Source organism: Scyliorhinus torazame, chromosome 10 (assembly GCF_047496885.1).
Source record: "Scyliorhinus torazame isolate Kashiwa2021f chromosome 10, sScyTor2.1, whole genome shotgun sequence".
Classification (NCBI taxonomy): domain Eukaryota; kingdom Metazoa; phylum Chordata; class Chondrichthyes; order Carcharhiniformes; family Scyliorhinidae; genus Scyliorhinus; species Scyliorhinus torazame.
In genome coordinates, this window is record NC_092716.1 from 226,727,455 (window position 1) to 226,743,230 (window position 15,776).

The window sequence follows — 15,776 nt, forward strand, 5'->3', positions numbered from 1 at the left end:
TCATCTTTGCAATCCTTTCCTCTACATCTCTGGAACTTTTTGGAGGCCTATAGAAAACCCCTAACAAGGTGACCTCTCCTTTCCTGTTTCTAACCTCAACCCATACTACCTCAGTAGACAAGTCCTTTCTGCCACCGTAATACTGTCCTTGACTAACAATGCCACCCCTCCCCCTCTTTTACCACCTTCCCTGCGCTTACTGAAATATGTACACCCCGGCACCTGCAACAACCATTCCTGTCCCTGCTCTATCCATGTCTCCGAAATGGCCACAACATCGAAGTCCCAGGTACCAACCCATGCCGCAAGTTCACCCATCTTATTCCCGATGCTCCTGGCATTGAAGAAGACACACTTTAAACCACTTTCCTGCCTGCCGGTACACTCCTGCAACTTTGAAACCTTACTCATGACCTCATGTATCATGTCACCATGTGCTTTTACCGTTTTGTTAGTCCTCTCCAACGCCAAACAAATGGGAGCCAAGGCCTCTTCCATCGATTTATGGAGGTGCGCCAACGCAAACCACCAGTGTTTGTCAATCAAATTCTGCTGCCACGGTGCCTCTTGGCCGTTAGTGCAGTGGCCGGAGTAACACAGGTTGCCTCTGCCAATTACTCCGCTTGCGAGTAGAGACAAACGTTTACTTTCAGGCTTTTCCTCCCTGGATTTTCTAGGAATTTCACCTATGTAGGTACGTTATTCATAGAAACCTTGCACTGCAGAAGGAGGCCATTCGGCCATCGAACCTGCACCGACCTTCTGAAAGAACACCCTATCCAATAGCTCCTTAACCTAATCTACACATCCATGGACACTTTAGGAGCAATTTAGCATGGTCAATCCACCTAACCCACACATCTTTGGATTGTGGGAGGAAACCGGAGTGCCCGGAGGAAACTCATGCACACACGGGAAGAGAACACAAACTCACACAGACAATCACCCAAGGCCAGAATTAAACCTGGGTCCCTGGTGCTGAAGCAGTAGTGCTAACCGTTGTACCACCTCATTCCATTGAACAGGTGGGGGTTTTTAATGAAAAAGATCCCCTTAAACTAAGCAAAATGAATGAAAAGGACAAGAGACTAGTGGGGAGCCTTCTCGTATCCCTCTTCTCCCAACATAATGCCACCGGAAGTCGTTGCTCTAATTGTAATAACATTTACCCACAGCTGTCGTTTAGTTTCCCCCTTTGGAGAGGATCAGTGATGCTGAAGCAGGGCTTTGCATATTATCCACTTCCACGAGTACCTTATGCAAGTAATGTGAGCTTGTATAGTATGTGTTGGTAACAAGTGAAGTTGAGGTATTTTATTTGGTATGGGGCCAAGCTGGATCCCACTTTGTTTACATACATGCTCTTGAAGTCGCTGGATGGTGATCGTGGCCAGGAGTACTGGGTTGTTCTCTCTACTTTGAATCACTGCTGTCCTCTGCTTTCAAGATCCTACTGCACAACCATGTGACATTTCGGTCCATTTTCGTTCGCAGCCGTTAAATTGCTCAATGATTCAGATAATCAAAAGTGGGTCTCTGTTCTATGTGGACAGTCACATACTGACTGCTGGCAGTGAAGTTCACACCAATTATCTATTACATAACTTGTTGTTTTCTTTCTCAAGCTGATAGAGAACTCCTTTCTGGCTTATTGTTCAAATATTTGTAGCTGCTTTGTGTTGTATTTTACTGCTCTTGCTGTCTTGATGCTTCCTGGATGTGGGTCTTCTAAACAGCAATGTGGTGATACGGTATTTTCCCCTGTTGGTTAATAATCTGTTGGATGTATTAAGTTGATCCTCTGTCAATTGAAGGAAGTAAATCTGCCTAGCGATTTGGCTGAGCTTTACAGGCAAGGCGGTTTGGTGCTTGGTCTGTGATATATTAGCTGATCTTTGCAAAGTTAGTAAAAAGCTGTAGAAATTAAAGTTATTGTTTAAGTTGTACTCTGTGACCCTCCGGCCAGTTGAGCTCACTTGGCTAGACAGCTGGTTTGTGATGCATAGTCATCGGCAGAAGTGCAGGTTCAATTCCCATACCATCTGAGGTTAATCATGAAGGCCCTGTCTTCTCAACCTTGCCCCTCGCCTGGAGTGTGGTGATCCTGAAGTTAAATCACCACCCATCAGTTCTCTCCCTCTAAGGAGAAATCAGCCTATGGTCATCTGGGACTCTGGGGACTTTACCTTTACTCAGACCCTGGACAAGGCGAGGGTTGAATCACTTCAGTTGCAGTAACCCCTACTGGATGAAAGCATGCATTTCTTTATTTAAAAAGATATTTTATTCCAAACATACCGAATAGCTACAAAGCAAAGTCCTGTTCTTTCTCTCTCTCTTCACCCCCCCCCCCCACCCCTCCCACCACCAGTGATGAACAGCTCCTCAAATATTGTCATGAACAGCCACCACTGTACCTCAAAGCTCTCTTCTAACCATTTAAAAAAAATAAGAGTGCCCAATTCATCTTTTCAAATTATGGGGCAATTTTGTGTGGCCAATCCACCTATCCTGCACGTCTTTGGGTTGTGGAGGCGAAACCCACGCAAACACTGGGAGAATGTGCAAACTTCACATGGGCAGTGTCCCAGAGCCAGGACCGAACCTCGGCGCCGTGAGGCAGCCGTGCTAACCACTGCACCAACGTGCTGCCCCTCTTCTGACCTTATGACAAATTTAATCTTCTCCAACTGGAGAAACTCGTACAGGTCCCCCAACCAAGCCATTTCTGACCTCCAATTCAAAAGAATCTGGCGCTCAACAATCAGGGGCAAAGGCCGTGACAATGCCCCCCCCACCCCCCCCCCCCCTCTCCCTCTGAAATCACAAAGATTGCCACCATGGCGTCCAGCTTCACCTCGTCCCCCACTGTCCTTGATAGGGTCCCAAACATCGACTTCCAGTAGCTCTTTAACCTCTCGTACCCCCAAAACATGTGACGTGATTCACCGGGCCCCGCCCACACTTCTCGCATCCATCTGTTACCCCATGAAAGAACCCACTCATCTGAGCCCGAGTCAGGTGGACCCTGTGCACCACTTTAAACGGACTCAAGCTCATTTTGGCATGGGGAAGTTGAGTTCACTCGCCGCATTGCCCACCTCAGAGTCCCCATCCTAATATTTTCCACTAATGCCTTGCCCTGCTCTTGCAACTACCCATATACGTCCCTGATCCTGCCCTCCCTCATCTCTTCTGGGACGCAGCGTTTTCTCTAGTAGCATGTGCTCCAGTAGTTGGAAGAACATGGGTAGCTCATTTCGTGGCAGGTCCCGCACCTGCCAGTATCTAAACTCACTTCCCTTTGGCTTCTCTAACCCCCAAAGCTGTACCTACTCCACATTTGCTGCCGAATAGAAGTGCATCAGATTCGGGCGCGTCAATCCCCCTCTGCCTTTGTAGCCGAGACCTCTTCACCCTCAGTACCTTCCACGCCCACACAAATGCAGAGATCAGCACCTCCACCTTCCAGAAAAAAGCTTTAGGGAAAACAGAAACCTTGGCAGCACAATCATCTTCACCACCTGCATCCTTCCTGCCAACGTCAAGTGCAGCATATCCCACCTTTTATCCCTCTTGACCTCTTCCACTAACCCATCAAGTTCCCCCACTCGTTGTTACCCGCATCCCCAGGTACCAAAACCGCACCCTTGCCACCTTGAATGGTAGTGCCCACAGGTTTGAAAGCATACATTTCTAAAATGTGCATTGATAGAACAGTCAGCTAAGTAGTAGCATGTGCCGTGCCTCTTTGAATCAGGTCATTGTGAACGAAACGTACCAGAAGGGGCAGAAGCGATAAAGGCCATATGCGAAGTGTGCAATTTAATGAATACAATTCTAAGAGGAACAAAGGAAGGAGAAAGGTGCACATAAAGTGCTATGTTGTCCACCAGCTAAATGTAGATTTATCAAATGCCGTAGCAAAGGTATTCAGGCTTGGCATTATGGTGTACTGAGTTTATTACTTGAACGTGACTTACGGTTTAGGTATCTGTTCAGTAGCAACTCTGATTTGTTGCATGTTCATTTAGTGAACTGTGATGGGATTTGTTTTTGCAAGTAGCTGGTACTCAATACCTTGAATTAATACTATTGTTTTCTTTCAGGGTGCAGCTTACTACTTGCATTCACCAAATAATCAAGCATGACTATCCTGGCAGGTGGCCAGCAGTGGTCGATAAAATTGGATTCTACCTGCAGACTGACAACAGTGCATATTGGCTTGGAATCCTCCTCTGCCTCTATCAGTTGGTGAAGAACTACGAGTAAGCTCTTCATATTTTTGGTGTTGAATAGTTTCCGATCTGCCTTTTGGGCATTTCAGACTACGAAGCCAAATCATACTTTATTTCCAATCTACGTGCTTGAGATGTACTTATGACTCCTTTACCTTCACCAACACCTCCCTCCTTTTCCCCACACAACTTTTGAGAATGGCATTTTGATCCAGGATAATAATTATTCCTGTCAATGTAAAGATTTGCAAGGGAAGGAATGTATGTATTAGTATTGAATGTAAAAGAACATTTTTTTAAATTAAGTCTTCAAACTTGTCAATAACTGTCCACTGATATCCAGCATTGTGAAGTGGTTTGGTCAATTCTATCGGGACTGCAACTTCATACTGGTCCAGGAAACAATCTGAGCAGGGAAGCTGATATGAATGTGTCTAATACATGCTATAATGAAAGATTGTGTAATTCATATGTAGGATCATTTTTGTTTTGACCAGTAGTTTACATTTTTTTTTAATACACAGATACAAGAAACCAGAAGAACGGAGCCCATTGGTGGCAGCTATGCAGCATTTTTTGCCGATGATGAAAGATCGTTTTGTTCAACTTCTCTCTGATCCTTCAGATCATTCTGTCCTAATCCAAAAACAGATCTTCAAAATTTTCTATGCACTTGTTCAGGTATTGTAATGCAAAATGAATGTTTTCTCTACCCCAAAACTGTATGCACTGGTCCCCTAGCCACTAAGACTGTCTTTGAACATGACTGTGCCACCCTTGAGCTTGAGTAGCTTTAAAATTACCTGATAGCAAGCAGTCAACCTCTGGGCAGCACGGTAGCACAAGTGGCTAGCACTGTGGCGTCACAGCGCCAGGGTCCCAGGTTCGATTCGCCGTTGGGTCACTGTCTGTGCGGAGTCTGCATGTTCTCCCCGTGCCTGCGTGGGTTTCCTCCGGGTGCTCCAGTTTCCTCTTCTAACTTGCAGGTTAGATGGATTGGCCATGATAAATTGCCCTTAGTGACCAAAAAGTTTAGGAGGGCTTATTGGGTTACGGGGATAGGGTGGGTCGGTCCAGACTCGATGGGCCGAATGGCCTCCTTCTGCACTGTATGTTCTATGTTGAGTTTACATGGAGGCCAGCTTTCCATGTCTCATCTGCTAGTTGTCAATGAAGTACAAATTCATCCAGCAGAGATTCTGAAGGCAAGTATCAAGTCCAATGATCTTGCTGTTCCTTTCTGGTGGATACAACTGCTTGCGGCCATGACACTTGTATCCCTGCATCCTTGTTCTGCAAGTCTAATGCATGATTCTTCTAGAAACCCTGCCATACAGAAGACAATTCGATAGATGCCATGTGGTCTCCTTGTTAGTCTTAATGTAACCTATGCATATTTTCATAACCAGATTGTTATGTGTGAATGCAAATACACATGTTAAGCACGTGTTGGTGTCACTAATGATGTATTTTGCAATGTTTTTTCCTCCTTGCATTTTGGTATTTGTATTTTTTTAAAGCACATGGCCCAGGTGACAGGCTGTGAACAAAAAGGACGTTGGGGAAATAATTCTCCCCAATACCACGCCTACATGTTCTTTATATGTTCCTGAGTTATTGCTGGACAAAACCTCTCATGAGTATAGAGTAATCCTGAGAGAGTCCTTCTTTGTGGACCAATTAAGTAGGAACTCAAGTTGGTTCATAAAAATGGAGAGATGATGTTACAGCTGCTGGAACAAATCATTCACTGGTTCAGAATATCTTGTTGCAAAACAGGATTCACAGATACTGTTTTGTAAACTTACATTGGTGAAGAAAGAGTTAGTTATTATTTTACTCCAAATTTGTATATTCTAAATCATATGTCACTTTAGTTTATTCCTGATTCAGTTGAGCACCCTTAAACATGTTAGCCCAGTTAAACAGAATTTTAAAAAAAAAATTATATATTTTATTAAAGTTTTTCAATCAAAGAGAATTTTCCATTTTTACAACTTTGTAACAAAATGTACATTGACCGTTATTTAAACAATATATTAAACTAACAACAAGTGCAGAAAAAGAACAAGAAAAGAGAAATAATAATACTGAAAAAATAAATATAAACAACTAGCATGGAAAGAAAGAAAAGAACAAAAAACCCAAACACTGAATACCCCCCCCCCCCCCGGTTGCTGCTGCTGTCTTTCCTGTTTTCCCTTATCGCTCTGCGAGATAGTCAAGGAACGGTTGCCACCGCCTGGTGAACCCTTGAGCCGCACCTCTTAGTGCGTATTTTATTCGCTCCAATTTTATAAACCCTGCCATGTCGTTTATCCAGGCCTCCACTCCTGGGGGTTTGGCTTCTTTCCACATAAGTAGAATCCTTCGCCGGGCTGCTAGGGACGCAAAGGCCAAAACATTGGCCTCTCTCGCCTCCTGCACTCCCGGCTCTTCTGCAACCCCAAATATAGCCAACCCCCAGCTCGGTTCGACCCGGACCCCCACCACCTTTGAGATCACTCTTGCCACACCCACCGAGAACCCATGCAAGACCGGACATGACCAAAACATGTGGGTGTGGTTCGCCGGGCTTCCCGCGCACCTCCCGCACCTATCCTCCACTCCCAAAAATCTACTCAGCCTTGCTCCCGTCATATGCGCCCTGTGTAGAACCTTGAATTGGATCAGGCTAAGCCTGGCACACGAGGACGAGGAATTTACCCTTCTTGGGACATCTGCCCACAGCCCCTCCTCAATCTCTTCCCCCAGCTCCTCCTCCCATTTACCCTTCAGCTCCTCTACCATCGTCTCCCCCTCGTCTCTCATTTCCCTGTATATATAGGACACTTTACCTTCACCGACCCATGCCCCCGAAATCACTCTGTCCTGGATCCCTTGCGCCGGGAGCTGCGGAAATTCCCTCCCCTGTTGCCTCGCAAATGCCCTCACTTGCATATATTGGAAGGCATTCCCAGGTGGCAATTCGTATTTTTCTACCAATGCTCCCAAACTCGCGAACGTCCCGTCCAAGAACAAGTCCTTCAACTTCCCAATTCCTGCTCGCTGCCAAGATTGGAAACCCCCATCTATCCTCCCCGGGACGAACCTGTGATTGTTCCTTATCGGGGACAACACCAAGGCACCCGTCACTCCCCTATGTCATCTCCCCTGCCCCCAAATCTTCAAAGTCGCCACCACCACTGGGTTTGTGGTGTATTTTTTCGGGGGGAACGGTAACGGCGCCGTCGCCAGTGCTTTTAAACTTGTTCCCTTACAGGACGCCGTCTCCAGCCTTTTCCACGCCGCCCCTTCTTCTTCCCTCATCCACTTACATATCATAGACACGTTGGCGGCCCAATAATAGTCACTCGGACTCGGCAGTGCCAGTCCCCCTCTGTCCCTACTGCGCTGCAGGAACCCCCTCTTTACCCTCGGGGTCTTTCCAGCCCACACAAAGCTCATAATACTCCTGTCCACTTTCTTGAAAAAGGCCTTTGTAATCAGTATGGGGAGGCACTGAAACACGAAAAGAAACCTCGGGAGGACCACCATTTTAACCGCCTGTACTCTACCCGCCAATGACAGGGGCACCATGTCCCACCTCTTAAAGTCCTCCTCCATCTGCTCTACCAGTCGCGTCAAGTTAAGTTTATGCAAGGTTCCCCAGTTCCTGGCCACCTGGATCCCTAGATATCGAAAATCCCTTGCTACTCCCCCTGCCCTGTTCCCCGGGGTGCATCACAAAAAGTTCATTCTTTCCCATATTCAATTTATATCCCGCAAACTCTCCAAACTCCCTGAGTGTCTGCATTATCCCTGGCATCCCCTCCACTGGGTCCGCCACATATATCAGCAAATCATCCGCATATAATGACACCCGATGTTCCTCTCCTCCTCTGAGCACCCCCCTCCACTTCTTAGAGCCCCTCAGCGCCATGGCCAATGGCTCGATTGCCAACGCGAACAGTAACGGGAACAGGGGGCACCCCTGTCTTGTGCCCCTATGTAATCGGAAATAGTCGGATCGTTGCCTGTTTGTAACCACGCTTGCCACCGGGGCCCCGTACAGGAGCTGAACCCATCTGATGAACCCCTCTCCAAATCCAAATCTCTTCAGTACCTCCCACAGGTAGTCCCACTCCACTCTATCAAATGCTTTCTCTGCATCCATCGCCACCACTATCTCCGCCTCCTCCAGTGGGGGCATCATCATCACCCCCAACAGCCTCCGTATATTAGCATTCAATTGCCTCCCTTTAACAAACCCCGTTTGATCATCATGCACCACCCCAGGGACACAGTGCTCTATCCTCGTCGCCATCACCTTGGCCAAAAGCTTGGCATCTACGTTCAAGAGGGAAATAGGCCGTATGACCTGTACTGCAGCGGGTCTTTGTCTCGTTTCATGATCAACGATATCGTTGCCTCCGACATTGTCGGGGGTAGTGTCCCCCTTTCCTTAGCCTCATTGAAGGTTCTCGTCAGGAGTGGGGCCAGTAGGTCCACATATTTCCTGTAAAATTCCACCGGCAACCCATCTGGTCCTGGGGCCTTTCCTGCCTGCATGTTCCCAATTCCTTTAATCACCTCCTCCACCTCAATCTGCGCTCCCAAACCTGCCACCTCCTGCTCCTCAATCCTCGGGAACTCCAGCTGGTCCAGGAAGTGTATCATTCCCTCTTTCCCCTCCGGGGGTTGGGACTTATACAGCCTCTCCTAAAATGACTTAAACACCCCTTTCACCCTCCCCGCTCTCTGCTCCATCCTTCCCTCCCCGTCCCTAACTCCTCTGATCTCTCTCGCCGCCCCCCTCTTCCTAAGTTTTTGGGCCAGCAATCGGCTCGCCTTTTTCCCATATTCGTATTGTATTCCCTGTGCCTTCCTCCACTGCGTCTCCGCCTTACCCGTGGTCAGCAGGTCAAACTCCGTCTGTAGTCTCCGTCTTTCCCCGTATAGCCCTTCATCCGGGGCCTCCGCATATTGCCTATCCACCTTCAGAATCTCCCCAATCAGTCTCTCCCTTTCTTTACCCTCTTGTTTCTCCCTGTGGGCTCTTATGGAAATCAGCTCCCCCCTAACCACCGCCTTCAGCGCCTCCCATACTACTCCCACCTGGACCGCTCCATCATCATTGACCTCTAGGTATCTTTCAATACATCCCCATATCCTTCCACATGCCCCCTTGTCTGCCAACAGTCCCATGTCTAATCTCCAAAGTGGGCGCTGCTCCTTCTCTCCTAGATCCAGATCCACCCAATGTGGGGCGTGATCTGAAACGGCTATAGCCGAATATTCCGTTCCTGCCACTTTCGGAATCAGCGCCCTTCATAGGACAAAAAAGTCTATCCGGGAGTATACTTTATGGACGTGGGAGAAGAAGGAAAACTCTACTCCTCGGTCTAGCAAATCTCCAGGCATCTGCTCCATAAACCCCTTAAGCACCTTGGCCGCTGCCGGCCTCCTCCCGGTCCTAGATCTGGACCGCCAGCCCTGGGCCCAGCACAGTGTTGAAGTCCCCCCCCCCCCCCCCCCCCCCATTACCAAATTTCCCATCTCTAGGTCCGGGATGCGCCCCAACATACGCCATATACGTTCACCAGCACCACCGCCTCACCTTGCAATCTGCCACTCACCATCACGTACCTGCTCCCACTATGGTCTTAGCCTCAAACGATACCCGTTTCCCCACCAGTATTGCCACCCCTCTATTTTTCGTATCTAAGCCTGAGTGGAATACCTGTCCCACCCATATTTTCCTTAATCTGACCTGATCCGCCAATTTCAGGTGCGTCTCCTGAAGCATAACCACATCCGCCTTCAGTCTCTTTAGGTGCGCAAATACCCTTGCCCTCTTAATCGGCCCATTCAGCCCTCTCACATTCCGCGTGATTAACCGGGTTGGGGGGCTCTTTACCCCCCCCCCCCCCCCCCCCCCCCCCATAGTCGACTAGCCATCCCCTTTTTTTAAACCAGCTCCTCACCCGGGTCCCACGCACCCGTTTGTCCCCCAGACGGCCCCCTCCCGTCCCGACCATCCCATCCTGTATCAGCTCCCCCTTACCCTCAGCAGCAGCAACCCAGTTAATCTCTCTTCCCCCCCCCCCCCCCCCCCCCCCCCCCCCCCCCGCTAGATTCTCTTCTAGCTTGATTGCTCCCCCCATATTGCTTCCGGGAGTCAGCAAACTCTGGCTGACCTCTGCTTCCCCCGTTTACCCTTGGCCTCCCTGCGTGTGAGGGCCCCTTCCTTCCTGTGCCCACTTTTCCCGCCGCAATTTCCATAGCGCGGGAAAATACCCGCGCTTTCCTCTCAGCCCCGCCCCTAATGGCACAGTTCCCTCATTCCCCCTTCCCCACCGGCACCCACATTTCTTCGTATGTCCCCCCCTCGGGGGGGGGGGGGGGGGGGGGGGGGGGGGGGGAATTCTCCCGTCTAACATTTTTACAGATAAGCCCTCCCCCTCTCCCCCCTTTGCATTTCTTTGCCACCACTTCGCTACTTCTTTCCAAACATCAATTCCTCAAATCTAGTCCAACTTCTCTTCTTGAATAAATATCCACGCCTCCTCTGCCGTCTCGAAGTAGTGGTGTTTGTCCTGGTGTGTAACCCACCGTCTTGCCGGCTGCAGCATTCCAAATTTTACTTTCTTCCTGTGGAGCACCGCCTTGGCCCGATTGAAACTCTCCCTCCTTCTCGCCACCTCCACACTCCAATCTTGATGCACGCGGATCACCGCATTCTCCCACCTGCTACTCCGTGTGTTCTTAGCCCATCTCAGGACCATCTCCCTGTCCTTGTAGCGGTGGAACCTCACCACTATTGCTCGCGGCATTTCCCCTGCCTTTGGTCTTCTCACGAGGACCCGGTATGCTCTCTCCACTTCCAGGGGGCCCGCCGGGGCCTCAGCTCCCATTAAAGTATGGAGCATCGTACTCACATACGCCCCAACATCAGCTCCCTCTGTCCCTTCGGGAAGACCCAAAATCCTTAGATTCTTCCTCCTCGAGCTATTTTCCAGGGCTTCCAGCCTTTCTATGCACCTCTTTATGTAGTGCCTCGTGCGTCTCCGTCTTCACCACCAAGCCCTGTATCTCGTCTTCATTCTCGGCTGCCTTTGCCTTCACTCCACGGAGCTCCATCGCCTGGGTCTTTTGCGTCTCCTTCAATCCCTCAATCGCCAGCACCTCCTTCTTGAGCTCCTCCACACATCGTCAGAGGAACTCCTGCTGTTCCGGGCCCCATACCATCTGGGCTCCCTCAGCCGCCATCTTGCTTCTCCCTTCTCTTCTCTGCTGCTGCTCCAGAGGATCTTCCGCAATCTGGCCACTACTATCGCTTCTTTCCATCCACACCCGGGGGGACTCCTTCCTTTGTCGCCTCACACTGGGTTTGGCCGTAAAAAATTTCCATTGGGGCTCCCGAAAAGAGCCCAAAAGTCAGTTGAAACGGGAGGTGCCGAAACGTGCGACTTAGCTGGTCATCGCCGCAACCAGACATCCCAGTTAAACAGATTTGATTAAAAATATTTGATTAATAACACCAATGGTATAAGAAAGATCAGCATTTAGCACTGTGTGGCAGTGTCTTGAAAAACATTAAATGAATATGAATAGAAACATCATAATATTTGGTGTAATTCTGAAGCATAATGGACTTTGAATTAAAAATGCCAAAAATATGAAATAAACTAGAAGAAATTGGTCCAACTGGACAGTAGGCCCATCAGCTCTGTAAATGGAAAAGGGCAGATTACCGTTTTTAACAAATCCCTTTGTTAAACCTGGAAAGAAAAGTCATTCAAACTCATTTTCCAAACTGACCAAAACAATGGGCGGAATTTGCCCCTGCCGGCGGGATCAATGGCGGGCAGGGTGGGGGAGAGGGATTTCGGCAGGAGTCCCAAAAATCGGTTTCATGCTGGTGGGAATTCCCACGGGATCTTCCGCCAGTGCCCACCATGCTGATTGTGAATCCTGCTAGAGGCCAGAATGAAAATGATTTGCATCCCGCTAATGGATGCAGATGTCCTGACCAGAATCTTCCCCTTCCTCCCGATTTATAGGAAGGATGTGGAAGCATTAGAAAGGGTGCAGAGGGAAGATCTTATGAGGAAAGGCTGAGGGACTTGAGGTTGTTTTCGTGAGAGGAAGATGGTTAAGAGGTGACTTAATAGAGGCATACAAGATAGGGTGGACAGTGTGAGCCTTTTTCCTCGGATGGTGATGGCTAGCACGAGGGGACATAGCTTTAAATTGAGGGGAGATAGATATAGGACAGAGGTTGGTTCTTTACTCTGAGTAGTAAGGGCGTGGAATGCCCTGCCTGCAACAGTAGTGAACTCACCAATATTAAGGGCATTTAAATGGTCATTGGATAAACATATGGATGATAATGGAATAGTGTAGTTGGGCTTTAGATTGGTTTCACAAGTCGGCGCAACATCGAGGGCCGAAGGGCCTGTACTGCCTGCTGTAATGTTCTATGTTCATTTGTTGATAAAATTGCAAGATGAAAAACTTGGAGATTTTTCAATCATGTGCTTGAAATCATAGATGGATTTAAGAGGAAGCTAAATAAGTACCTGATGGAGAAAGAAATGGAAGGACATATAAGGTTGGAGGGGCTCATGCGATGCATAAGCAACAGCGAAGATCTGTTAGATTAAATGGCCTTGCTCTTTGCTTCAAAATTATTTGTAATATGAACTTCATTGGTTCCGGTTCATTGGTTTGGGGGGGGGGGGGGGAGAAAGGAAGGAGGAGGAGGAGAAGAAAAAAGAGGGAGAATAGGCAAACCCAACTAATAACTAGCATTTTCAACAGGGCAGGTCATGTGAAAGGGAAGCAACATCCCAGATGTGTTCTCTGCAGAGAATAGGGCTGTGTCTGGTATGTCTCACTGAATGTATCTCTATTGTGTGTATTTTGTAATAAAATGGATTGTGATAGCTGAGCTTGTGGCTTGTCAGTAATTTCTATTGAATAGCAATGATAGTCTCAACCCACTTTTCCCATCTCACTGTGCCAGTTATTTTCTCCCATATATAATGCAGCATTCTGTGTCTCAGGGTGGCATGCTTCTTCCCCTGCTGTCGAGAAAGATTCTTCTGCAGGTTGACTTGTGACTGTTTCATTCAGTACCTGTTTTGAAATGGCAGTCCACTTGATTGTACCTCTGTGATGTGCATTGTTCAGATGTGAGTTTGCTATTAACATGGCTCCATACATTATAGTACACCACGGTCAAGTTTCTGTCCCATTTATTAGTGTTTGCAGTTGTTATACTTGATGGTAACTGCTATAATTAGAATTGATCAATCTTCATTATTGCATTAAATCATTTACTGAATTATTGATTATTAATTTTTAAATTTATAAAGGCTGATTTTATTTTGAATGAAATTATTGATGCAGGCTGAAGTTTGTATTTTTTGTTTAATTCTTTGTTTTCTGTCTGCAGTATACCCTACCGTTGGAGTTGATAAGCCAGCAAAACCTCACGGAATGGATGGAAATACTCAAAACTGTAGTCGATAGGGATGTTCCTCCTGTAAGTTTTTCTCTTTTGCCTCTCCTCTTTCTAACGTTGATTGATTAAATATAAGTTGGAGACTTGCATATAGCACAGTGGTCAGCACTGTTGCTTCACAACGCCAGGGTCCCAGGTTCGATTCCAGGCTTGGGTTGCTGTCTGTGTGGAGTCTGCGCGTTCTCCCGTATCTGCAATGGTTTCCTCCGGATGCTCTGGTTTCCTCCCACAAGTCCCGAAAGACGTGCTGTTAGGTAATCTGGACATTCTGAATTCTCCCTCTGTGTACCCGAACAGGTGCCAGAATGTGGCGACTATGGGCTTTTTACATTAACTTCATTGCAGTGTGAATGTGTGAGCCTACTTGTGACAATAAAGATTATTATTATCATCCTCTAAACCAAATAAAGTGGAACATGAGTAAAGATAAATACAGTTTTAAAAATGTGGTGTATTTCTGCTTTCCTTTGGAGAGTTGGGTTTTAAAGAAACTTGGCAGTTTCTTGGAATCACTTCTGTGAAGTAGATAAATTGGAGAGGCAGGTGCTCTTCTCCTTGGAGGAGATAAGGTTGAGAGGAGATTTGATTTGAGGTGTTCAAAATCATCACAGATCTAGACAGCAGCTGGAGAGAAACTGATGGGTTGAGAAGCAAAGAACCCAATTTAAGGTGGTTGGCAAAAGAAAACCAATGGATGAACATTTGGATGAATGAAGATGAACTTTTGCATAGTGAGTGGTTATGATCTGAAATGCACTACCTTTGAGAGCGTCCTGGAGATAGATTCAATTGTTGCTTTCGAAAAGGAATTGGATAGGCCTATGAAGAGGGAATTTAGAGGACTATGGGCAAAAGACACGGGAGTGGGAATAACTGTTACTCTTGCAAGGGGCCAGCATGGACATGCTGTGTTTTAAGCATTGTGATTGAATGATTGTTTTAATATATGGAAGTTGGATTTTGATGTTCTGGGAGGTGATGTTGCAATTCTTCAAAAATCCTATTTGAAATACTGCCAGAAAAATAACATCTGGTATATATTTTCTTCCCAGATAAATAGCATCAACTGTTGAGTTTCAGGGGTGGCATGTGGCACAGTGGTTATCACTGGGACTGCAGTGCTGAGGACCCGGGTTCGAGTCCCGGCCCTGGGTCATTGTCCGTGTGGAGTTTGCACATTCTCCCCATGTCTGCGTGGGTTTCACCCCCACAACCCAAAGATGTGCATGTTAGATGGATTGGCCACACTAAATTGGAAAAAAAATAATTGGGTACTCTATAAATTTATATTTTAAAGAACGGTTCAGTTTCTGCAATGTCACCGTTTCTAAACCAGCCTTTTTACTTAGTCTTACTCATAAAATATGCAACGTTAAATATTTTAAACTTTTTTCCTTTTCTGCGCATTCATATCTCTTTTATGTTCAACAGTTTACTTCAACAGTTTTTAAGTGCTGTATTTTACCTCCGAGCGTGCCTAACCTGCATTTGCTTACCTCTGCCGTGCACTGAAAATTAGTTGGTTTATTTGTAATGAGTTTGTTCTTCATAATTAGGTGGATTGGCCATGCTAAATTGCCCTTAGTGTCCAAAATTGCCCTTAGTGTTGGGTGGGGTTACTGGGTTATGGGGATAGGGTGGGGGTGCTGACCTTGGGAAGGGTGCTCTTTCCAAGAGCCGGTGCAGACTCGATGGGCCAAATGGCCTCCTCCTGCACTGTAAATTCTATGATAATCTATGATAATTGGTTTTAAAGAGACTGGGTGGAAGAGAAAATGCTGGAAAATCTTAGCAGGTCTGGCAGGATCTGTCGGGAGAGAAAAGAGCTAACGTTTCGAGTCCGATGACTCTTTGTCAAAGTGGGTGTGTCAACATAACTGCATCATGTTGATGACTAGGTCAACATATGCAAATCAAACCATTTGCCACTCCTTGGGATGAGATTCCAATTAAAAGCTCCGTATGTTTAGTCTCTGTGCATTTCTTGGAAAATATTTCTTCATGAATGTCTTCTCTCCATTTATAAT

At 47.1% G+C, this 15,776-nt stretch overlaps 1 protein-coding gene across 3 annotated transcripts in view; it reads left to right on the forward strand.

Moving 5' to 3' along the window:
- ipo7 (importin 7) overlaps positions 1 to 15,776 on the forward strand; it is a 111,793-nt gene that overhangs the window by 39,797 nt on the left and 56,220 nt on the right. For all 3 annotated transcript variants that reach the window (XM_072466515.1, XM_072466516.1, XM_072466517.1), the window contains exons 4-6: positions 4,110 to 4,268; positions 4,763 to 4,919; positions 13,681 to 13,770. In XM_072466515.1, the coding sequence (XP_072322616.1) occupies positions 4,110 to 4,268; positions 4,763 to 4,919; positions 13,681 to 13,770 (406 nt within the window). The remainder of the gene's footprint in view (positions 1 to 4,109; positions 4,269 to 4,762; positions 4,920 to 13,680; positions 13,771 to 15,776) is intronic.